Source organism: Onychomys torridus, chromosome 2 (assembly GCF_903995425.1).
Source record: "Onychomys torridus chromosome 2, mOncTor1.1, whole genome shotgun sequence".
In the NCBI taxonomy this organism is placed as follows: domain Eukaryota; kingdom Metazoa; phylum Chordata; class Mammalia; order Rodentia; family Cricetidae; genus Onychomys; species Onychomys torridus.
The window spans coordinates 128244611-128270274 of NC_050444.1; the positions used below are offsets into that span (position 1 = coordinate 128244611).

Sequence of the window (25664 nt, forward strand, 5' to 3'; positions counted from 1 at the left end):
AATACAATGACTTCCTGGAAGATATTTCTTATTAATCAGATTAAAACTTCTCATAATGTCTAATCATGTTCTGTGTAAGAAACTTAGTTTAAAATGCAACAAAACCCCCATTTCTCTGAGACTTCTAAAGGACATGCTGCCAGTAGCGCTTTCTGACACTGAGGACACCTTAGTTTAAAATGAATAGAAATCGATTCTCGCCTGTCTCCTGCCCTCCAATCACGTTGCAATTAGCTGCCAAGTCTGCAGATGCCAAGAGCCTGCTGAAAAGGGTGTGTGCGGTGTGATTTCCTTTACGGCGGTGGCTCTGCAGCCCTAGCCTTCTCATTTGTTATCCTTTCTTTCAACAGAAAACAAGCCTGGAGTTCTATATTGACATCCACGCCCACTCCACCATGATGAATGGCTTCATGTATGGCAACATCTTTGAGGATGAGGAACGGTTCCAAAGGCAGTCCATTTTCCCAAAACTCCTTTGCCAGAATGCAGAGGACTTCTCCTATGTAAGTCAGAAGGTCTCAGTTAGCTAGGATGTTTCTGCACCTCTTCCCGTTACATCTTTCTCTCTTTCTTCAGGTTCATTTTCATTTGGCCTGTCTGGTCACCTAGTGTTTGTTTAGTGAGTCTGACTTCAGCATTAACAAACTCATCCAGTGGTCTTCCTCTTTCATGCCTAGCCACTAGTCTGTTTCCATTTGCCCCAGTGCTTGCAGCAGGAGAACAATGTGTCTGCTCAAGGGATTATATACCCACCATTCTCATCTTCCATGACTTTCTTGGCCCCAATTTCTTTGACAGTAATTGGTGGGTATATCTCTTTTTATCCTGCCTGCACCACAGCTTCCTAGGCAAACATATGCAGCTATAGATATGAATGTCCCTTGCAGGCAGAAAAGACCTCAACAACCTCCGGAGACGTGCAAGGTGGGTGTGATGGGCCAGGCGGGGGCGGTTAGAAATTTGGTAGCACAAAGCAATATCAAAAAGAGCAGGGAGGAAAGATGAGGAGGGACATCAGCACACACTATTGAGACATAGGGATGATTTTGCTCATTTTTCCTTTGTTTTGATACTCAATCGCTGGGCCTTGTTACTGCCATGTGGCCAGTCGGGAAGAGGCCCAGAGAGGTCACGGCAATTTTTGAAGTTGATGAGCTGAAAACTCACCTGCTCATTGCTTCAGGCTGGACATTAGTGAGGATGATGAATTTCTCTGTGTGGTAAGATGCACTCTGAATTACAGAATCTTTGGATGGCAGACCAAGAAAGGAATTGGAGGTTATTAAGCACAGTCCTTTATATATATACATATCTCCAAGTGAAACCTATGGTGCAGAAAAGTTGAGCATCTACTGTCGAGTCATCTAGAATTTAGGTAGTAGAATCAATTGGGTACCTGCCCACCTGCAAACTATGGGACAAAAACAGCCATTTGTTTCTATAGGAACCTGTATAGTCTTGACAGCTTCCAGTTCTTTGGAAGGTGTGCCATGGGCCTCAGAGGTGCCCATAGGAGTGAGCGTTCCTGGGTCTACAGACCAGACGTCATTGAGGCCATGTTCCGGGTCCTGGGGATGTTTCTGTATCTCAGCCTCCTTGGGAGCTCTGGGCTGCCATCAAGGCCATCTGTCCTGGTCTCATTCCTGTCACTGCTCTGGGTCTCAAGAATTACCTCCAAAACGGGAGGGTTTTGTTTGACCTCATAGACTCCAAGGCTTTTGTACTGGACAATCTGTGACTTTTTCATAGTTTCCTTCATCTCTACTACACAGAAAAGGAAACTGAGGTACACCAAAAGGATAAACTGACAGCTGTCAAACAGTGGGAAAGGAAAATTTATGTTTCTGAACAGAAGACCCAAGTCTGACCTGCTGGCCCCTCTCTCTGCTTACCCTGATGGGTGCTGCTGAGGTCTTACAAAATCTCCTTAGCTCACGTTGGACATGAGTTCAGTTCTCTCTGGTGAGATGGAGAACACAGGGATCCCGGGAACCACTTAGTCCTGACTTCACATCTGTACTGTTTAACTTTCTTGTACAGCTGTGAGTCTCAGATTCCTCATCTGTAGAATGATAAAATATGAACACCTACTTAAATAGGTCCCTTTGAAGCTAAAACATGGCGCAACCTAGGGAACAGTATCATCAAGTTGAACATTTCATTCTGATGGTGATCATGTTATAGTTTCTTGCCTCCTGTCTGCTTTTCACTCCTCTAGCATCCCCACTCTGATTCCTACTGGTAGCTGTGCCCCAAGAACCCTGATGGACACTTGCATTCCTTTACATTTGTTGACTACTCAGTCCTCATACTAAATGAGATGATGAAGCAGATCCCACTTTTCAGATGACGAAACTGAGAACTGGAGGTGTTGTAAGACTTGCTCAACATCTAAAAGCTGGTGTGGAGCATCCAGGTCTGATTTTCTCTCTTTCCAACTTTCTCTTTCACAGACTAGCACATCCTTCAACCGGGATGCTGTGAAAGCAGGAACTGGCCGCCGCTTTCTTGGTGGACTCCTGGATCACACTTCGTACTGCTATACCCTAGAGGTTTCCTTCTACAGTTACATCATTGGGGGCACTACAGCCGCTGTGCCCTACACTGAAGAAGCCTGTATCCTTGTCATGTCTCTGCTATCCCTAGATCAGCATTTGTTTAGTGGGGAATACCAATCTGGAAGGATTTACAAGGCAGGTTAGGAGTTTGGTGAGGATGAATGTGGCTGGTTCTATGGGCAGTGTCTCTGACCTTCATACACTCTTCATATGGAACATAGACATCTTGTCAACTGCTGCTTCCAGGCTCCAGGTCTTCCTTAGGCCCCCGGTGCCATGGCCCTCCCTCTGTTTCTGTTGTTCTTGTCTTTCTCTTTGCTCCTCCCACATTTTCTCATTTCTCTACTCACACTTTCTTCCCTCTCTCCCCCACTCCTCCTTCACCTGTCGTTCCTCAGTAATCACATGCTTTTCTCTCCCTACTTATCACCCCTCCACTTACTCTTCTTTTTCTCCTTCCCAACTGCTTTTCTCTCTTCTTCTAACCTCCCTGGCCTACCCACCCCAATCCTCTGCCTTCGACAAGTTGCTTTTCCCCCTATTTTCCCCAAAATTTCTCTTAAGTTCATCATGGTGAACACTTGAGTTACTTTTTTACCTCGCTTGACTTCTTTTTTTTAAAGGAAATGTATTCACAAATTTTAGCTTATTTCAAACTCACATTATAGGGTCTATACCAGATTCTGGTAGAACCTGTTAACACTTATCCTTTGAGTTTTAAATTGATTCATTTCTGATTTCTAAACTTGTAGTTTTATCTGAGAAAGAAGTATAGTTGAGAAGGCTTGAAAAAATACAGGGAAAGGATAAATTCTGTATACAGTTGGCCCTCAATGTGCCAAGATGGTTCCAGACCCTAATGGAAACTAAAGTCCTCTGGTATTCTAGTCCCTTATGTATAGTGTTATAGTATTTGTGTGTATTCCACAGACATCCTCCTGTGTCTTTCAAGGTATACATACATTAGTTTTTTGAGACAAGGTCTCTACATAGTTCTGCTATCCTCAACTCACTACATAGTCATGGCTGGCATAGAACTTACAGAGATTCACCTGCCTCTGCCTCCCAAGTGCTGAGATTAAGTGCTGGACCACCATGCCTGGCCTTAGTGCCTATTTTAAGTCACCTCTAGATAGTATACTATCCAATACACTGTAAATGCTGTGTAAATCATTGTTATACTGTATTGTTTGGGGAATAATGACAAGAAAATTGTCTGTATATGGTCAGTACAGACACCATTTTTTAAACTATTTTTTACCTTTGGCTAGTTGAATCTTTGGATGCAGAACCCATAGATATTGAATGTATTGAAGACCCATTTACTCCACATACAAACTATCCCTTCCCTAAATTAAAATGTTCACATTAGCCTTCTATAACTTTTGGTGAATAGTCATGGAGTTCCTATCGTAAGCTGTGTGGGGAAATCTCTTATGTTAGTGGCATGACTTTAGACCTAGCCTACTGAAGCTTTAGTAGGACCCAATTACTTTTCTGGGAACTTGAGAGGCCAGGGTGATAGCTTCAGAGGGAGAGGCTAGCAAGGAGTAGGCCAGGTAGGTGGTAGATCAGTGTTTCAGATGCCATAGAACCTTAGAGAGATCATGATAAGAACTGAGTGTTCTCCCTACAGTCTCCAGGACTGAGACCATCATCTCAAAATGTGATACAGTATCTTCTGGCTCAGCAAGGCCAATGAGGCAGAGGAGCCATGGCTTCCCAAAGTATGGCCATCTCTTAAATGCCACACTGCCCCCTTGATACCCTCCCCTTACTGCCAAAACATCAGATGGTGTGATCCTCGTTCTCTTTAGCACACGTGAAGGTCATTTTCACACCACATGTGCTTTGCTCTCCTACAGTATTGTGGCAAGGGAGCTAATAGGAATGTTTGAGGAGTATGAGCATGTGAATTAAAGGGGATTCTAAACCCATTTCACACGAGACCCAGGTCTCTCTGGAGGATGCAGCAATTGGTTTGTCATTGCTTGCTGATGCCCAGTTCTATGGGTTCTCCCACCTTTCTCTGAACTTCTGGCATGGTTTGCTGATAGGAATTTTATTTTCAGTAAGACACCCATAGTCAACTCAGAGTTTCTGTCCCTTAACACCCAATTCTCCTTCACCAAAAATAAATACATATTAGTGAGTACCAGGAATCAAACCTAGCACCTGGGGTAAAATATGGGGAAAAAAGAGTACTCCAGGGCTTTCCTTCTACTTGGGGAGACAGGGAAGAGAAGAGATAATTATAATATGCATGATAAACTTAGTGATAGAGGAATTCTGGAAGGCTAGGGGACACTTAACATTTAAAAGTCAGCATGGTAGCACACACTTGTAATCCTAGCACTTGGGAGACAAAGACAGGAGTTTGAGGCTAGCCTGGGCTACGAAACAAATTCCAGATAATCTACAAGAATCTCTTTCAAAAGCAAATACTGCTCCTCCTCCTGCTAATAATGATAATGGTATGTGTGAGTGTGTATGTGTGTGTGTGTGAGTGTATATAAATGTGTATAAATATAAGTAAGTACGTATGTGGAGGTGAGTATGTGAGTGTGTATGTGTGAGTGAGAGTATGAATGTATACGTGTGAAAGTATATGTGAGTGTGAGAGTGTATGTGTCTGAGTGTGAGTGTGTGTCTGTGTGTCTCTCTCTCTCTCTGTGTGTGTGTGTGTGTGTGTGTGTGTGTGTGTGTGTGTGTGTGTGTAGGGTAGGGTAGGGTAGCAGTAACTAAAAACTTCTTTACAGGAAATGAGGGAGAATTCAACATGATCTTGAGAGTCAAAGAAGTCTTTCTCATGAAAGGCTTATCTAAACTACACTTTAATATTAGTCCAATGGGACTGGAGTGTGTTGCTGAAAGGAGAACATGGCGTACAGAAAGGCGAAGAGGAAAAGTACACATGTGTAGCAAGAGTTTAACTGGTCTGGTTTGGGCAAAGGCCTTCAGAATCAGGAGAGAAGTCTCAATTCACAGGCTGAAAGGAATCTGAACTTAAACCACAGGTAATGAAGCACAAGAGATGTTTTGTAAATAGTGGGACATCACCCTGGCTGCACTGAAGGCAGAGACATGCAGTAGGAGGTTGTTAGGACAATCCATGTGAGAGATGCTTCAGGTCAATACTAGGTGATGGGTGATGGCCACAGGATATTTAAATATGGGACCAAGGAGATGCAGGACCTGCATTAGTGTCCACAGGAGCTAGGGACCAGAAGGAGTCAGTGGTAAGTGGAGAAACTGCATCAACTTCCAGCTCCTGGAGCCACCCCACTTGTCAGTTAGGGGAGAAGAGGAGCCTGGAACTGGCCAGGAAAGCACAAGCCGATTTGGTACATTCAAGGATGATTTAACCTGGTTCCTCTTTGGTATACATTTTTTTTTTTTTAGACTCATCTCATAACAGAGGGAGAGCAGGCAGACAGATTGTGATCTTTGTTGGCTGCTGGCTTTGTGTCCCAATCAGAAAAAGAAATTACATGGTCTGATGGGAATGGCAATATGGTCTGGGAGGAAGTGTCCTCTAGACTAGGAATCAGGAGACCGGATTCTGACGACAGCGCCGGCTTCGTCCCAGACAGTGCCCTTCAGTGAGTCCTCTAGGCTCTGTGAGGTGACTTTATCTTTCCAAAGCAACTGAGGACTTTCTGGCTTTCCTATCCTGCTGTGGGACTCAGAAACACTCACAAAGAACTAACCGCTGTGCCTAGGACAGACTTTCTCTTCATACACATCAGGGTTTGAATCTTGCCTCAGCCACATAGTAAGTGGGCCACTTTGAACAGGTTACATAACATCACTGGGCCTCGGTTTCTTAATCTATAACTGGGAGGAATAATGTTTATCTGGTTCTAATGATACTAAGGGAAATAATTCTATACATTTTCAAAGGTCTCCACCATGGCTAGTGGTCTTTGGCACTCTGGCCTGTCCATGTCGTAACAAGAATACAGGTTTGACGTCAGCATTCCAGGTGAGAGTTCTGTATTAACCCAGTTACATAACCACTCCAGTCCTCAGTTCTTCATCTGTAAAGTGAGAATATCAGTGATTTACTTCTCACAGCTGTAAGGGTTACATGGGGAAGGCTATGTTGTCACGAGCAGATGAGTCACCATGCCACATGCTCAGTGATATTAGATATCGTTCTCTTGCCTTTCCTCCCTGTCATTTATTGTCCTTTTGCTGCTGTGAAGTGATAGGTTCCTGATACTTTGGGGCTCTTCTTCAGTAAGTCCTATTTGCATTTTATGGGCTTGACAACCAGTAAATACGCTCTGTTCAAAAGATTCAAGGAGAGAGAGAGAAAGGAGGCTAAACTAGAATCACAAAGTAGCCCCAGCTTCTCTGGCCTTTGTTTATGGTCTGCTTCCAAGCCAAGAGGAAACAGCTCTTTAACAAAATGGATGAGAAAAATATTGGGAACAGCAAGCGATCCTGGATCCTGAGCAGACTGGTTTCCTGTGGCTGCGGCCATACTGAAATCAGGTAATGCTGGCTGTGAGGAAAGGTACAGCTAGCCAAGGGAAGATAGCAGGATCATGTCAGCTAACTGATCTCAGTTCAGACCTCTCTGTCTCCCTTGCAGTGGGCCCTCTGAAATGCTTAACAGACTTTATTTATTCATCTGTCCAACAAAACTCATTAGATGCTGGAAAGAGACAGGAATAAGGCATAGTCCCTGTCTCCAGGAAGGAGAGAGAACAAGGGAAAGAGACGGCAGCATCGAGGAGGATAAATGTCCTGGCAGAGGAAAGATCTGCTGGTCTTGGGAAAAGAGGGCAGCGGGGAGGGAAGAAGAACTTCCTAGAAGAAGAGAATCCAGGGCTCAGCCCTCTGGGGTAAGACGGTGCGGACTGGGAAAGAAGGAGTGGAGCCACCTTCCTGGCAGAGGGAGAAGTCCAGAAGAGAGTCCAAATGCCAGGGGAAGCATGTTCTGTCCAAGCGTCCCAGGGTAGATGGGGCCGGGCCAGAAACAAGCAGTGATCACTAAGCACAGGAGGAAGACCTGTGAGAGAAGGAACCAGCACATTGAATATGTGACACTAACAATTACAAAACAACTTCATTGTTTGTTTCCACTGGCTTTGTAAATAGATGAATCCAGATGACAGATCCATAGAAATAAGAGCTCTGGCAGACCCATGGAGCGCCCAGGCATTCTCAGGAAATGAAGAAGTTCCAATTAATTCTAGTCACAAAGCAGTCTCTGTCGAGTAATTGTTGTGTCTGGCTTGATCCAAAACATCACGCCTCTTCAAAGAAAACCCTCCCGCCCTCTGGGTCTGTCTCAGATAGGCTCATCATGGTGACCCCTGTTCATACTTGTGGGGTTGACCAGGATGAAGGAGAGCTAGAAAGGGGCATAGTGGGCCTCCAGTGCTCTGGGGATGGCATGGAAAATCCTGCATGAACCCCTTAGACACCCTACTTTCTAGTGATGAATGCTAGAGAGCTGCTCAGGGGTTCCACCAACTGGGCTTCCTTCTTCAGGCCCAGATGACCTGGCTGGTCTCCCCAGTGGGGGCTACTGCATCTCTCATATGAGGGTGACCTCAGGGCTGCAAAATTGTTTCAGCTTTTCTCTTAAAAATCCTTCATGATGATTTCAACCTCCATATTTCAGCTGAAATCAGGCCTAGATGAGTTCTTTGTTGTATGGTCCAGTAGATAACAGTAGGGCTGAGTGTGTTGGTGATTGTTCAGATATGGGATACAGGGAAAAGTCAAGGAAGGTACCCTGGATGTTGGTTTGAATAACATGGTAGACAGAAGCATCAGCCAATCACGTAAATGTGGACTGCTGGGGAAAGGCGGGAGTAGGGAGGGGAGGAGGAATCTTGTTGAGCTCTGTTTGTGAGGTGTTGAACGTAAAGGGCTCATGTGACTTGCAAATGGGGAATTTTAATAGACAGATGGTTCTAAGGTCTTGAAGCTCTGGAGAAAGACCTTGGCTTTGAACATGGCACTAGGCACCATGAAGTCACAACCAAGAAAGTCATTTTCTTGGTGTCACTGTCTGCCTCATGAGTTGGTGAAAAGAATGCCAAACTGGGAGTCAGGATCTCAGTTCCATCATGGCCTTTTGCTGTGTGACTATGGCTATATCACTTGACCTCTCTGGTCAGTATCTACTCACCCTCAGTGAATGAAAATGAATGAATGAATGAATGAATGAATGAATGAAGTAGAGGAAGGCCTTGTCCTTTGCCTCTCAGATCATGTGGCTCTCTCTCTAAGGAGATGGTAAGGTCTATGGTCTGAGCTGTTCTGAGTGCTGTCCCGTGTTCCTGAACATGTCAGGAGTGCTGCCCGGGTTTTCATTCTTGCTGAGAAGATTTTACTCTTGGAGTGGATGAAGAATAGGAAGAAGTCATGCCTGACATGCTTGTTGGTATTTCTCTCAGATAAGTCAGACATCTCAGAACTTTCCAGATTCCTATTTGTCATACTCAGAATCATAGCTTTGCTAAGATTCATATGGGAAAAAAAAAAAGAAAAGAAAAGAAAACCTTTAGTTAGAGGGTTTGGAGAGTAGAATACAAACCTTACTGAAGCCTGATAATTTTTTTATCCTCCCTAAAGATAAAATCAGGGGTTTGTGCTTTAAATAGGAATACTTACTAGCCAACTGGCTGAGTGAATAATAGTAGCATTGGTGACGGAAGCATTATAACTGAACTCATGGCATCTGAAAAGGCTCCACACTCCCACACTAGAGCAGCAGCTGTGGCTCTGTTGAACCTTGCCATGCATGTTTGGGGAGGCTAACAGTGCTCTGGGTCCCAGTTTTCCCACCTCTTTAGATTAGAATCAAAAGGCAGGTAGGCAGACATATGGGCAGACGGATGGGTGGATGGAGATGATCATTTGATTTGGGCCTTTGAGACAGAAGCAGAGGAAGTGAAGCTCAGGAACATCCAATGACCTTCCAGAGCCACCCATGTACTGGGTGTTAGAGTGGATGTTGGAATCCTGACAAGTCCAGCTCAAGCATCCACTGGCAGACCATCTTGTCTTCCTCCCTGCTTCCCTCTCATGGCAGGACAGGAACTTATCTTCTGAATTCCAGAGAGGCTGGGGCTCACACCACTCTTACTGTTGTTCTTCTACCTCTAGAAACCCTTCTCTGAAGCACCCACCCCTGACACTGACCTATCTGTCATTCGTGATGACCCAGACCTAGCGCTGCTGACTACCACCAGCTTACAGCCTTGCCTTGAGTCACCCTGCCTTGGGCCAAGTGACACCCACATTCATGTCCAAGCGTGCCATGGCTCCTGAATGCCTCCTGTCTGGCTAGAAAACCAAAGTGCCATTCCCTTCTTTCACCAAGCTTCCTTCATCCCCCGAACTGAGGTTTCCAAAGGGTTTTTTATCTGCTGTTGTCAAGTTTATAGCCATAATTCGAAATGCTGTTAATATTACTGTCAGCAGAGAGCTACAAATTACAAAGTTGTAAAGTTACTTTATAGTGATAACTGTCAGCCTTCACTAGTGGCACTGCAAGGCTCCATGGAAACCACGTTATTGATAAAGAGCCTCTATTGTTTCAGGACTGCAGCTGTGGGCTGGCAGTCAGGAGGCATCCTGCTTGACTCCTAAGTCACCTGAACCTGTTGTCTGCACTCGGGCTCACTTACAATCTATGTATCCCAACATTCGACTTCCTATTTTCTTGTTGCACAAATGTGGGGAGAGCTCTCAAAGTTGAGGCTTTACCCTGGCTCAGTTTCAACTAATTCCACTTTTGCGCTTAGCTTTGACAAGCCCAAAAGACATCAGTGACTGCCAAAGTGTCACACCATAACTGCTTAAAAAGACACTGTTGAATTGATGAGCATTAGGAACACTTGAGGTTCTACCTAGACAATTTATAGAACAATGGTGCTGAATAACTTTTGCCCTTCAACAAAGACAAAAGGCAAGTCGGGAAAGCAGAATAGGGCTGTGGGGAAAGGTTTAGGTGCCTTGATTGGCACCACTAAGTTTATTACTGACAAACAAATGGCTATGTCAACCCCACCGCTATGCATTACCTACTGCCTGAACGGAGGCTGACTCCGATTGGTGGACAGGAGCTGTAAGCTGTTCTGGGAGCGAGGAAGGCCTTTCTATTCCTTGCTTCTGTCATCAGTCCCTGGGGCTCTGTTTTCATTTCTGGCCTTCAGTTTATGTCAAACACCAATAAAGTGGTACATGGGACCTGAAAAACCATGGTGTGGGGGGGGGGGAGGCACAAAACTGCAAGGAGGGGTTACCGGGAGAGAGGGTAGGGAGCTTTTAGTCCTAAAATTGGGACAATCTGGAAAACCTACAACAACAACAAACAAACAAAACCACCATTTTTGTTAGACACTCCAGAAACCAGATAAAGAAATTGGGGAGTTTTCCTTGGAATATGGACCTTTAGGAGCTATATGTTTGCTTTGGTCAAGTCTCAGGGTAACCACAGAGCTGAGTAATAGATCTATTCCGTGTGGCTCTAGAGTTTGAAACAAGGCCCAGAGTGAGGCAGCCCCATTCTGAACCTGTGCATGCTGCATAATGAAAAGAGGGGTCTAGAACTGGTGGCTGTACTCAGTGAGCATCTCCTATATGCCAGATTCCTGCTGGTGTCTGAGGGTGCAGAGAAAGTCATGGTATCGGCCTGGATATGCGCCAGGATGGTAGAGATGGGCAGAGAGTGAGTTCAGTACAGTATGGTGACAGAAGGGGGTATGGGTCAGACAGAAAGAGTGTTTAACTCTGCTTGGGGACACCAGATGTAAGAATAGATGCACCAAGGAAGTAGCATCACTTAGGCCCAGTGTAGGAGAAGAGTGCCTGAGTCTCTGCAGACAGAGAGCAGCCTTTGTCAACAGCTAGAGCCTGAGAGAGCTGCTTTCCTATTTGGTCATGTATAGGCCTTCAGTGCAAGATGGGGACTGTGAGCTAATGAGACTGGAGAGAGTTGTGGTAACCAGCTGCTGCAGGACTGCTGATCCCCAGCAATGTGACAGAAAGAGCACCTGCAATGGCAGGTATGGGAGGGCAGATCACAGGGTCAGCTGAGCTAAGCAAGTGCACCATGATGCCATGGCACCCACTGGTTACATTTTTCCTCTAGGAGATTGACTCTGAAACAAAGTCCACAGATCACCTGTCCCTTAGGAAACAACTTGGAGTTTCTCAAATTAAATAGTCTGGCCCAGGTTTGAGGACATTGCCTAGTGACACATTGACTACGACATAGTGTTCTGATGTGAGATTCACAAAGCACATTCTTTATTAATCTGTCATCAGCCACTGATGTGCTATATGATTTTTTACAAACCACTTCCATCCTGGCATCCTAACTATAAGATGAATGATTTGGACAAAGAGCCTCATCTACCAGACATCATTCAAAAAGTTGAATTTGGATCTAAATCCCAATTTGTTGAACAACTACTAGGTGATTCTTAGGAATTTATCAGACTTTTGGAGCCCCAGCCATTCTCCACAGCACAACCCTAGAATCAACATCGCATGCCTCACTCCAGGCTGCACACCCAGTCGAGACACATTGCCTGGCTAGTGTTTCTTTCCATCAATATTTTCCTCAAGATGATAAATGTGCTGCCAATAAGAGGAGGCAGCTGCCAGTTCTGTCTGAGACAAGGGCCTTTAGCTGGGGCTATGGCCGTGATTGGCTTGTTGATGTGTCTCCAAAGACAGGAGCCCTGGCTGGGAGGGAGCAAAAAGGAACTAAGAGGAGGCTCAGGACCAGGGCTCTCCCTCTACCCAGATTTGCCTTGGGTTAATAGGGCTTCTTTCTCCTGATGCTAAGTCCTCTGCCCCCGCCCCCACTAAAACACAGTCTTTGAAGAGACCAGCCATAAAGTCAAGAAGCTCATAGCAGAACTGTAGTTCACAGGTAGCATGTTAAAGAACAGGGTAAGGAAGAGCCTGGCCTTTGCAGCCGGGCTGATCTGAATGCAAATCTTGGTTCTGCTATTTACCAGTTGAATGACTCTGGGCAAGGTACTTGATAGATCCCCCATCTGCTCATCCACCACAATGTTCATTCTGACACTTACCTCACAGGGATGTTTTGAGTAGATGCAAACATTGAGAAATATTCTCCAGTGCCTATTCAGTTACCATGAACATAGAAGGAACTTAGTGAATTGTACCATTACTCTTACTCCAACTAACGAAGTACTGAATTAGATGAAATCAAAGTTATGCATTTCTGGGCCATCAGAATAGAGGCAATATGCTTGGACTGTATGTTTTTTGTGATTTTGAAATAGCCGTCTTCTTAAAGGTGAGTTTGGCATGATCTCATGAGCACAATTAAAAAATGTAAAATAAAATAAATTATGTTACAAGGGCAAAGTCATTAGTGATCAATGTCAGAATTAAGCCAGTGGTGGAGCTTGGCTGAGGCCAGAGCTCAGTGGCCAAGATTTTACATTTGGTCTCAGTCAGCTATACACATGTGAAAACCACTCCCTTCCTGATCTGGAATAGAGGAAACAAGGGAGGAAAGTTGAGAGACTTGAATTCGCATGGTAGAATTCAATTACTGGAGAGTGATATGAGTTTTATTTTGTCATGTGATCACAGATCACTGATACTCCATCTTTGTGCTTCAATTTTCCATGCTCTCTATTGTATCTATTTTATGAGTTTGTACAGATCAAATGTGCAAGTGAGAAGTGAGTCTGAAACTGTTTCATTCTGCATTCACAAAGGTGGGGGCTCTTGATAGTGGAGGGAGAAGGGGGATGTATGTTGCCTTTTAGAACAGAAAGCAGATCTGGAAGAGATAGGGACAGGGAGAATCCCAGAGGTGGTTCTAGGTGGCATACTGGCAGCCAGGAAGGACCCAAAAGATTTTAGTTTCCAACTTATGTCCACAAAGATCTGGTGCCATGGGGAGATGTGCTAGTCACAGGGTTGGTGACCCACAGAACTAGTGGGGGTCTGGCTTCTCACTTCTGGCCTGGCTTCTTCCCTCTACAGCTTCCTCCTTCCTAAAGACACCTGGAGACACTGGCAGCAGCTTCCTTGCAGTTGCCTGAGGTTGAGGCGCCCCCTCCTGTCCCCAGGGTGCGTGGCTGCCAGAGAGAGCCAGTTCTTTCCTGGCAGAGGACCAAAGACAGCCCCTTCCTTTGTCTAGGCTGAGGCCTGAGTTCTGGTCACCCCACCTCCAGTCCCCAGCTGCTTTTGAGGATCTAGAAGAAGGAAGAGTGCATTCCCTGACTTCTGGGTCTCAGCATGAGCATCTCCTCAAGCGCCGTCCCTCTTTTCCCCTTTCTCTTCTCCACTTCTCTTTTTCCGTAGTCTTTTCGGCTGTTTGTCTGTCTCTTGGACAAACCTGCGGCTCTCAGCATCCCTTTCTTATCTTGTCCACTCCCTTGTCTTCACCCCTGCTCCAACCCCTTCCCCTCTTCCCCCCTCTCCCCCTTCCCCCCTTCCTCCCTTCCTCTCTTCCCCCTTCCCATAGCCTCAATCCTCTCTCTTGTGTCTTTTACCGCCTGTCTTGTAGTTAGTGTAGATGTTTGGTACTCGTACCAGCATTTAAACCCAGTCTTCTCCATTGAGATGACTGGCCGAGTTGCTTAATGCTCTGACGCTATACCAGGCTGAGGAGTCCATGAAATACTGTGTCCCAGAGAGACACAGTCCAACTCTAACTCTCAGAGAGACTCAACAGTCCCTTCTCTCGTTCCTCTGTCTTTCAGCCTCATCTACTGGCAGGACTTTTGCTCTTGTTTTCTTCTTCAGAGTCCCCTCCATGCCTCCCTATCCCTCTTCCTTCTTTCCTTTCTAGGTACAGTTTAGAATCAGATTCAAATACCACTCTTGAGCCTTTCAGGAAACTGGACACTTGGCCTTCACCTTGAAGGAACTTAACTCTATGCTCTCCTCTTCCTCTCTCTCCTCTGTCCCCTTGTCTAAGTGTTGGATAAGGGTCTCTGAGTTGAGCTAAGGGACCGCCAAGGGTGTCTGAAGTCAGGGAGTCTCTGTTCATAGTTTATCTTACCAGGAAGTTTTCTGGTGGGGAAGGAGTCATGTCCCAAGGCACTACCAGACACCCTGGTCTGTGTGTCCACAGGCCAGTGACTTGAATGTGTTTGCTAATTTATTTGTGATTTGTGGCAAATTGCAACAAAAACATATAGTGTCATAAAGCAACAAGGAGTCTTTCCTAGCACCAGCCTCCTAAGAAGACATTCACCCAAGAGATTCATGTTGGGACCCCGGGAGAGTGGCCTCTGGCCTCTTGCTTCATGAGTATTCCTTCAGCAGATGTCAGCGTGTGGATCACAGGGCTATCTTTTATCATGTCTCCTCTCAAGAGTCAAGGGCACAATCCTAAAACAAGGTCTTAGCATACAGCTGTCTGATCTAGCTGGACACCAGGGTAATGCAGGTGTGTCTAGACAGCATCCTTCTAACTGTCCTCAAAGACTAACAATATTTCAACCCAGATGCAGACAAAGGCAAGGTCAGCAAGTGGTGCAAGGCCAGGGATTTAAATCAGTGTAGTTCGGTAGTTAGGAATGCAGGCTGTGAAATGACACAGGTCTGGTTTCATTTCTAAGCCTGTGTAGCTTTGGGCAACTTACTTTGACCTCTCTGGGCTCTAGACTCCTGAATAGAGATGATAGTACAAACCTCTCAGGGTCTCTGTGAGAAGGAAATGAGTTGAGATTACTTCACACCCTGACTGGCTTCCAGCAAAGGTTGCTATCCAGTCCCATGCTGCACAATTCTGTGTGATCACATACTGGGGCTCTCAGCAGGTCAGAGATCTGCCAAGAAGCCATCTGGTTGCCTGGGTGAAGACTTGCTTATACTACCACAGACAACCAGCTTTAAAGCAAAAGGGATTCTTCTCTTGAATTTTCCCATACAAAAGCTGATAATGATCTGATTCTACTCCACACTGACGGCCAACCACACTATCCCAAGCTCTCTTGCCTTTGGCAAAGCATTCTAGTAAAAAAAAGAACATATGTAGGGGCCTGTCCCTGGGTCTGTGAGTATGATCAGTGTTTAAGGCATAGGGAAGGTATCTGGAAAGTTGTTTTGTCACTACAGCCAGTTTCTAGGATAGAAGCACCATCAGCTAGCTTGGCCCTGGGGACAGTCATCTGCAGCAGCCACTGCTTTCTTCCAGGTGAAGCATCTGGCTCATTGTGATCCTTTACTTGGGTGGGAGGGGGCTGCAGGTCACACATGTGCAGGGCAGAGCCAGAGGCTGTGACCCCACAGTGCCTGCTGTCCCCTGTGCTCCTTTACAGAGTGCTTCCTGACCCTAAGCTTCCCCAGCCCTGGAGCCCCCACTGTCCCTGGGGAGTTAGTAGACCCCCCACCCCAGCTTCAGCTCAACAGACCCCTACTCCCAGAGTCCTGTCTTCCCTTGTTTGTTTTTTCTTAAGTAACAGTTTTTCACTCAACCATGGCTTTTCATTAGGAAGGGCTATTGAGGGGAAGTTACTGGGCTCGGCAGAAGTTACTGGGCTCTGCTACAAGTCATTTTTCTGATGGCAGAGTGGGACCAGAAGGAACAATGATTTCACATGTGCATGACTAATCCAAAACACTTTATCTTCAAAATGTCAGAGTTTATGGTCAGTGGCTGTTCTGCAGTGAACACTGTGGCACTGTGAATATTAAGGTGCTGGCCTGGCAGGGCATTTGGATGAGGCATCATCACAAAGGCAGGCAGCTTCCAGAGATGGTAGCTGGTACTGCAGTTCTGCTTGGCCGTACCACCTGAAAACAAATGCATCATTGAATGTGATTGGCCACCTCAGATCCCAAGATGATAGTACATATTAGCATGAGTCTTTACTCCGTCCCAAAGAGATCAGCACCATGGTTCCCATTTGCTGGTGGTTTGGGAGGCTGGTCAGCATGTTCATCAGTGGGTTAGCCCAAAGTCACTGACTTACAAGCACATCACACTGGCCTTTGCCTCCATGTCTTTAAAGCAATAATAATTCATCCATGCTTTGGACCTCTCAGTGAGCTAAAACAAATTTGGGACAAGTAATGAAGGACCTACATCATATTAGAATTGTATCAAGAATCAAGGTCCTAGGGGAAAAAAGCCATTAGGTTCCTAGAGGTCAGAGAAGCCAGTCAGGGTATGACTCAATAACAAAATTTCTTCTCTAGGCTTTCATTTTCTTGTCAGTGAAAGTGTAAAAGGGAATGAAAAAAAACCCAGGTATTTACCACTCTGTAGGCAGCTCTGTGCTAGACCCTGGGGATCAGTGATGAGCAGGACTTCTTCCCTAGGGAGAAGTGGATGTATGGTGTTTCTAATGTCCCTTCCCCCAGATATGTCACAAATTCAAGGTGCAATCAAGTATGGGTGATGGGTCAAGTCCTAAGGTTCTGATGAGGGTGTCCTGGGTCCTCTGTGGCCCAGAAAATATGGGTCCAATGTCAAAGCATACATAGGTGAATGGGGACAGAAAGAGAAGCCGGTGATCACACAGACATCCAAAGGACCAGATGCTCCTTATTCGTTATGGGCAACATTGGTTTAATAAGAAGTTTCTAGGCATTCCTCCATACTTGCCTGACACTAGGGACTGAGAACCTGGAAATGGGTCAGACAACGCCCAAAATGCCAGAGTGCAGTCTGGAGAAGCTGCACTCAAATGCACACACAAATATGGCTATGGATGAGAGTGTCCTTTGAAGACACCTAAGGCAGAAGTATACATAAGGAAGAAGGGACATAACTTGGCAGTGGGATGGGATAGCTTCATAGAGGAGGAGTCCTTGAGCAGAAACTCTCAGAATGAAATGACCATCCTAAGCCAGACTCCAGAGAGGAAACACAGTGCTTGCAAGACTCCGGAGAGCTTGAGAACCAAATAAGACCTCCCAGCTGAGCCTCCTGTTGAGTGTGCCTATGGGAACCTCAGGGACTCCCATGTCCATGCTGAGGGAGGAAAGCTATGCAGAGGCCCAGCCCAGGGACATGAGTGTGTTGGTGCTCTAGGCCAAAAAGCAAAGCAAAGCAAAACAAAACAAAACAAAACCTTCAGCCTGGAACAGCCAGAGCCCAGGAAAAAAGACTCTCCTCACTTTGTCTTCACTGGCAAGCAAATACCATTCTTTCTGAAAGTGATGGTATGAAAGATGGAGAGGCACTGGCTTAGCACTCTATGGGAGCCACCCTTGTGTGCCCATTGAGCACCTGGCATCTGCACTGGCCTACCACTCTCCTCACAAAGTCCATTTCTTTCAGGCCCAACATCCATTGTCACTCCTCTTGGCTGCTTAGGTGGTAGCAAAAAGCAGAAAGTCACCTTGGCATCTGTAATATACTAGCTGGGGTATTTTATTACCCTGTCAGGACAAAAGACCAAGGGATGCATTTAAGTTGAGGACCCAGTCTTTTGCAGGGTCACAGCTGATCCCTTCACAGTAGCCTCAAGCTCTGGCTTTCAACTAGACATCTCTACTGGACCCCCCACCTCTCATACCATGGCTATGCAGTGTGCGTAGATACTGAAAGGAATAATAAGTGGTCCAGTGTGGGCTAAGGCTGCTCTGAGACCCCAGAAGGGTCAAAGGGTCAAGAGAGCCAGAGCAATTGGAGACCACTCCCTGGAGAGGATGGACATGTCAATAAGGTTTCCCAAACACATGTGTGCACAAAGTATAGGAGCACAATTGTCAAGGAGGATCAGACACTCCATTTCATGCTTTAGGAAGCAAAGGGTTGTGGACACATAAAAATCTAAAAAAGATGCATAGTCACCAAGTGGCTACATTATAGTTCTTCATAACAATAGGATAGAGGAAGAGAGGGGAGAGAGGGAGGGGTACAGAAGGAGAGAGAGAGAGAGAGAGAGAGAGAGAGAGAGAGAGAGAGAGAGAGAGAGAGAGATATTATATTCTCATTTTAAAGATTCCTCTATGTAATTCTGGAGGCCAGGGAAGAACCAATGTTGACGTTCAAACTAAGCACCACAGGCTGCAGTTTCCTCTTTTCAGGAGTCAGGGGTCTTTGCTTCTGCTCATGCCTTCAACTGATTGCATGAAGCCCCTTTACATTATTGAAAAATAACACACAATATTCAAAACCAATGGATATACATGTTAATCTCATCCCAAAACACCTTCAGAGAAACAGCCAGAATAATGTTTGACCCTGTATTGTAGTCCATTCAGGTTGACACATTACCTATCACAGTGGCATAGAGTTTGACTACATGTCTTTGGCTTCAAAGCCTAAACTCAACCACACCAAAGCACCCAAAAGGATCCACTCTGCATCTTCAAGCAGAGGAGATTTCAAGTGGTGGTATACCATAGGTTAACCTCTAACTATGGGGGGCTCCATTGTATCTACTTTTGAAACATTGAGGTTGAAAACTGAGCAAAACAACTTTTTCTATCCTCCTGGTCTAGGAAAGGCACACACAATCTGGGAGTGAATGGGAGAGCATTCTAGAGTTGCATCATCCAAATAATAGCATGTTAAAAACTGACTTTGCTGCACATCATGGTGCATGCCATTAAAACCAGTACTTTGTGTGGTCTCTAGGCAGACTGAAGTCAGTCTGGTCCACATAGTGAGTTCCAGGTCAGTCATAACTACACAGAGGGGGTGGGAGGGTGAGAAAAGAAAAGAAACTTGCCTTTCTGGAATATTCAAAGGCTGTTGGTACCAGATGATAGATTTGAATATCTCAGTAGCACTTTTGACTTTTTGAGTTTCTAGTCAATAATGGTCCAGAGAAAGTTCTTGATATATATACATATATATGGAATATACTGAACAGGAGTTGGATCTAGACTAATAAATACTTCTCCTTACATGTTTTAGGAGCATTATGAAGTCCATACTTTATCCCTTCCTTTAAAAAGGAAACAAATAGTGACTGAGAACGTCTATCTTCTAGCCTCTAAGTAAAGCTGAAAAGTTAAGGAAAGATAATTAATTTGTCATGTGGCAGACACCATTTCGGATAGTTCACATTATTTAATCTCAAAACAGCCATAGAAAGAAGATAGAATAGGGAGTCTTATTCTTATTTGATTGACAAAAACACTGAAGTTTATAGACAAAGAAATTTTCCCCAAACCATGCAGCTGATGTTGAGGGTGGGGGCAGAATTCCCAAGAGAATGGCTAAATTCCACAGCCTACACTCTTAAACACCAAACTCCAATAGGGGCTTGGATTGGAGAAAACCCTTGAATGCTCGAATATCAGGAAGATAAAGGAGTTGCTTAAATGACAGGGGGGTGATGAGGTGCTGAGGAGTTGGCTCAGTTTGTAAAGTGTTTTCCAGCTTAATCTAACCCAGTACCCACATAAAAGCTGGGTGTGATGGTATCCACCTCTAACCCCAGAACTGAGGGGGAACAGGAGGAGGAGGATACCTGGGGCTCACTGGCCAACCAGCCTAGCTGAGTCTGTGAGCTTCAGGTACCCCATAAAGTGAAGAGTGACAGAAAATCATTTTATGTTGGCCTTTGGCCTCCATACATATGCATCCCCACAACCCCATTCATGACCATGTACACATGCATATACATACACAAAAGAGAAAAAAACAAGAGGTCAAAACCAAATTTTAATTTTGTAGACTAGAAGGTCTAACCAGGAAATACCAGAAACAGGGAGTCTTGATCTTACTTGGTAAAGATTGGATGCCATGCAGGAGAACCTCAGAAGGGACCATGATCCTTGACACAACCTGTGCACACTAGAAGTCCAGGTTAGCTTCCTATTCTGATTATGTTCATATTGGTGGTGGGATAGAGGTTGGTACCTACTGCTAGTGGGGTCCTCTATGAGCACTGGAAGCTTCAGTCTCTCCTGAGTTAAACACACACATACTATGGCTGTCATGTGAGCTCCCATGTGAGTTAAGGATGTCTTGGTTCTGTGGTGGTTTAAGTGAGATGTCCTTCATATCTCTGGCGTGTGAATACTTGGTCTCCAGTTGTTGGACCTGTGTGGGTAGGTTTAGGAGGTGTGGCTTTGCTGGAGAAAGTATGTCACTGGAGACAGTCTCTGAGGTTTCAAAAGCCATGTGCCATTCCCAACTTGTTCTCTCTGCTTCCTGTTTGCTGTTCAATATGTGAACTCGCAGCTATTCCTGCCATGATTTCCCTCTATGATGAACTCTTATCTCTCGTGAACCATAAGTCCAAGTAAACCCTCTTTTCCAAATTACCTTGCCCATAGTGTTTTACCACAGAACAGAAAAGTAACTAATACAGTGCCCATCTGTGGCCATGCCCCATACCTGGTAGGAGGCATCATCTGTTGTAATTAGCCTTCATTAAAATGCCGATTAGTAACATCTTGCCTGGGCCAGGTGGATGATGGGATTACCCTAGTCACTATAAATGTTGGTGTCCTTTATAGCTACTTATACACCATGAACACTCATGCATGGCCCAAAATGACAGCATCGCATAGACTGTATATACACTTCTGAACAGGAAACCAGGAACAACGAGATGTCATATGATGAAGATGAATGCCTGTGGGTGAAGCTCAACTCCATAGAGGAGGCATCCACTGAGAACCCATGGCTGACTCCTTCGTATAGATGGATTTGGCTGGTGAAGTGATTAGCTGCTTGCATTTTGAGTTTGAAGTTCTTTATGCATGGTGTATACTATATGGCTCATTATTACCACCCCATATAGATACAGGAGACATTTCAGGGGCCAAAGAATGGGAGGGACCTGGAGGAAAAGACAGCTGAGGTGCAGAGCCTTCGTGTCATCTAGCAGGGTTGAAGCATATCAAGTGGGAGGATTAGGGATGGCTGTGGTGGAGGCAGAGGAGCCAGAGCCTCGAGGGAGGCTCTGAACATGGTGAATGTGATCGGATTCAATCAAAAGAAGGCAGAATCATTACAGAGATTTAAGTCAGAAAAAGATGCCTTTCAGATATGCATCCTAGAGAGTCAGTCTTGGCAACAGTATGAAGCATGGATTGGATAGCAGCAAGATGACCAGAGCCATTGTAGAAGTGACCAGAAAGCTAGAAGGGGCACATGAGTGCCAGCTCTGAGCTGGACTTGTGAAGGGAGACAATAGATCTAGATGATCATGGGTCTTAGCATTGCTTCCACAAGAGGTAGTGCACAGATGGGGAGAATGCTGACTGACTAACTGAAAATAGAAATCAGGCTGAGGAAACCTCACTTTCAGTATAAGAGGTGAGAGACAAGTGGTTCCCTGGTGTCTCATTGACCTCCCTGTAACAGAAGAGCTTCATCAGATTTTAAGTCTTACAGCTGAGTCTGGCTATACAGATCAGAGCACTAAGACATCCCAGTGATAGCTGATAGATATTCCAGTTACCCATGGCTGGAAGATCTTCATGCCATCTTTTCTGTGGGTTTTAAGAAATGCACTTCTTTTTCTAGGTACTTATCTGATGAGAGTTTTTCATCTGTATTTCACCTTTTCTGTTTTTCTGACTCTGAGTTGTTTATTTGTGTGTGTGTGTGTGTGTGTGTGTGTGTGTGTGTGTGTGTGTGTGTTTCTTTATCTGCATCTGTCTCCCTGTGTTTCTCTTTTGCTAATTCTCTCTAGCTCTGGTCTCACATACACCTTAACTCCCTTCCCTTTCTCATATCTGTCTCCTTTTCTCTTTCCATCCATCCTTCTCTTACTCTTTCCCTCTGCCCCCCCCCCCCCGCCCATGTTTTCTTCTTTATCCTATTCTGATTAGACAAATTACTGAGGGGCGAGGCCAGTCTCTGCCCAGTGGTTAATTGATGGCTGGTACAGAACTGTCTAAGTGAGGAACTCTTGTCATTAGCAAAAGATGGGTTGCCTTGGCCCACAACTAGTAAACCTTTGAAATCCTGCATCTAAATTACTATTCTTTTGACTGCTGCTAGTGATGCTAATTAGCTGTGTTAATTGGATGTTTTGATATTTGAAGAGCAAAGCAATCCAACTCCTTCCTCCAGAAAGCCAAAATTATTAATGAACTTGGCAGCAGCCTTGGCTTTCTTTCCACAGTGGGCACAGCCAGAGATTTCAGGGCAGGCAAAGGGGTTGTTCTGAGGAAGTAGCTTGCCTGTTCTTGGGAAGAGGAAGAGACCCAGAAGCTGGCTATGTGCTTCATAGTGGTGCAGTCATCCAGTGAGACTGAAGAGCCTTTGACTCAGAGACCAAACATAACACTGAATAGCATAAGGTAGCACTGCACTCTACCATTATGTGCCATCACCCTGGACAGCAAGGCTGGGTGTCTGCATCCCACTGTGTTTCTAGGACACCTGGCAAAGTCAGTACTTAAGACATGTTACTGAGTAAATAACCCAGAATGGATCTGCTTTTTATCTATTTATTTATTTATTTTTATTTTTTTGGTTTTTTTTTTTTTTTTTTTTTTTTGGTTTTGGTTTTTCGAGACAGGGTTTCTCTGTGTAGCTTTGCGCCTTTCCTGGATCTCCCTGTGTAGACCAGACTGGCCTTGAACTCACAAAGATTCACCTGCCTCTGTCTCCCGAGTGCTGGGATTACAGGCATGTGCCACCATCGCCCAGCGCATCTGCTTTTTAAAGTCAAACAAGTTCAAATGCAGCGAGACAAATTTTGGTTAGATGTGTTAAGCAAGTGTTACTTCACCTCTTTGAGTTTCAGCTTTTCTCTGAAGCAAATATTGGCGAAGAGTTGTGATGACTATAACTTTCTCTGAGTAGTTATATTTTATGGATGCCTTATCATCCCAAAATGATACTTGGAAGCTCACCACTTCAACTCGACTATTTATTGGTCTTAAATTATAAAAGAAATTAATACTGAGGATCAGATACATATAGAATTCTGTAGGATGCTGAGGAGTCTACAAAGACTTTCTAAGAGGGACTGGTCCTCAACTGGGTCTGATTACTCATTCACAAGCGGAGAAGCGTGACTAGGAGGAAGAGGAAGGCACTGCACAAATGCATCAGAGGTTGGGACTACCCCTGTGCTCTGAGATGCAAAGCTCCTGATCTTTAGGGGTCCTGCCAGCTCCGTATACAAGATCCTCTGAATCTATTTCCCTCATATCTTAAAATATTTTCCCCAGAGAGAAAGACACAATGAAGAAAGAACCAAGGCTGAGTGTTGTTGGTGGAGGAGACCTGATATCTTCCTATCAAAAGGAGCATTCCTCAGGAGGCCTAAGCCTACAGACTGCACCTGGTGGTACTGGGCAGGAGTCTACAAAGAAGCACAGCCAACATAAGACATAGATATACAGATTTACTTATGTGCATATACTTTTATCTATTTCTGTATGTTTCCTATTGTTATACATACACATGCATTGATATAAATAATATAAATTGTGTGTGATAAGGAGTTAACATATATACTTATGGAAGCTGTAAAGTTCCAAGATCTATAGTCAAGAATTAGAGTCTTAAGAGATACTAAGCAGCTATAATCTCTGTCTAAAGGCCTAGGAATAGGGAGGGCTGGTGGTGCAAGCATCAATCCAGATGTGGGAAGACATGAAACTCAACAGATACTTCAGTTCTTGTCCCGAAGCCAGGAACACCAGTGTCCCAGTTTAAGCAGGCAGCCAGAAGGAGTTCCCCTTTCTCAGTCTTTTTTTTTTTCTCTATGCTGCTCTTAAGCTGATTGAATGAAACCCACCCACAGTAAAGATGGCAGCCTGCTTTGCTCAGTCTATCTGTTTAGATGCTCATCTTATCTATACCTGAGTAATGTTTGACCTGTGTCTGACACTCTATGTCCTAACCATGTTGATACATAATTAGGCAGCACAGAGGTTAAGTGACTTATGGGACAATTTAAAACACAATGAGGGAAAGAAATCACAGGTCAGATGGTGCAACACTCAGTTCCAAAGGTGCCATGCAGACATTAATGTGATACTGTCTAATTGATCATGGGTTGATGGAAGGCTGGTAGGACTAATCTCAACATCCCTTGCTTTTATAAAAGAAGAAAAGAAAGAAGTGAAGAAGGAAGGAGGGATCTAAGCAGATAGAGAATTTCGGAAAGATATTATACAAGATGGAACACTGGTGGTTGACTAGCACTACAGAGTGGCCAAACCACAAGGTCACCGTGGAAGAGAGACTGGGGCTGGATTACAGTTCAGGGGCTGGATCACAGGAGAATCATGATAATGCAGACCAAAGGCTGCTGGTATTTAGGAAAGTCTCAGGGTAGGCAGAGAGTTCCTAGGAACATGTTACAATAACTATAGAGCATTAGTCTAGCCTAACTCTTTTGTTATTCCTTTGTTTTATGTATTTTGATTTTGTTTTTGCTTTCTAGGGCAGACCAAACCTGACTTAGAGTTCCCTGTGTAGCCAAGGTTGACCTTGAATGCCTGATCCTCCTCCCTCTAATTCCCAAGTGCTAAGATTACAGATGTGCACCACAGGGCCTACATTTTCAAGGATGTAAAGTTTAAAGTATAACTGCAGTTGAAAGACAGATGTGTTAGATGCTGCAAGTGGAGCAAGAATGTGAACAGAGACACGGGCTCCACCAGCAGGGACTCAATGACTGTTCACTCATTGTTTTCCAAGTGTCAGACAATGTGAGGCCAGCAGGACACCAAGCTAGCCTCTCAGAATTTACAAACCTAGCAGGAAAAGAAGTGAGAGGAAGTGTGTGTGGTGTGTGTGTGTTTGGTATATGTGGCATGTGTGTATGTGTGTGGTGTGTGTTTGTGTGTGTGGTGTGTATGTGGTATATGTGTATGTGTGTGCGGTGTTTGTGGTGTGGTGTGTGTGTGTGTGTGTGTGTGTGTGTGTGTGTGTGTGTGTGTGGTGTGTTTGTGTGGTATGTATTTGAGGTAGATGAAGAGTAGTGATAGGTATTTGGCTGGGCTCGCTGGATCAAGAACATTTAATAATCTGAATTTCAGATACCCTTGGCCTTCATTCTACACCAGCCCAAATGATATTTAAAATGAACAGAAAGAAGTCTAGCACTTATAGGAGTCCTGCTGCAAAAATAAGTGCTTCCTATGCCATTATCCTACTTAATATTCTAAGCCCCTTAGAAGTAGGGCGATGTGTCCTCATTTTATAAATAAGAAAGCTAGGTTGAAACTCCTGGCTAGTGGTAGGATCTT

General features: G+C 44.8%; 1 protein-coding gene across 3 annotated transcripts in view; it reads left to right on the forward strand.

The window, feature by feature from the left end:
• LOC118577112 (BEN domain-containing protein 5) overlaps window positions 1–25664 on the forward strand; it is a 1024598-nt gene that overhangs the window by 972338 nt on the left and 26596 nt on the right. For all 3 annotated transcript variants that reach the window (XM_036177158.1, XM_036177154.1, XM_036177155.1), the window contains 2 exons: window positions 351–503; window positions 2454–2616. In XM_036177158.1, coding sequence (XP_036033051.1) covers window positions 351–503; window positions 2454–2616 — 316 coding nt within the window. The remainder of the gene's footprint in view (window positions 1–350; window positions 504–2453; window positions 2617–25664) is intronic.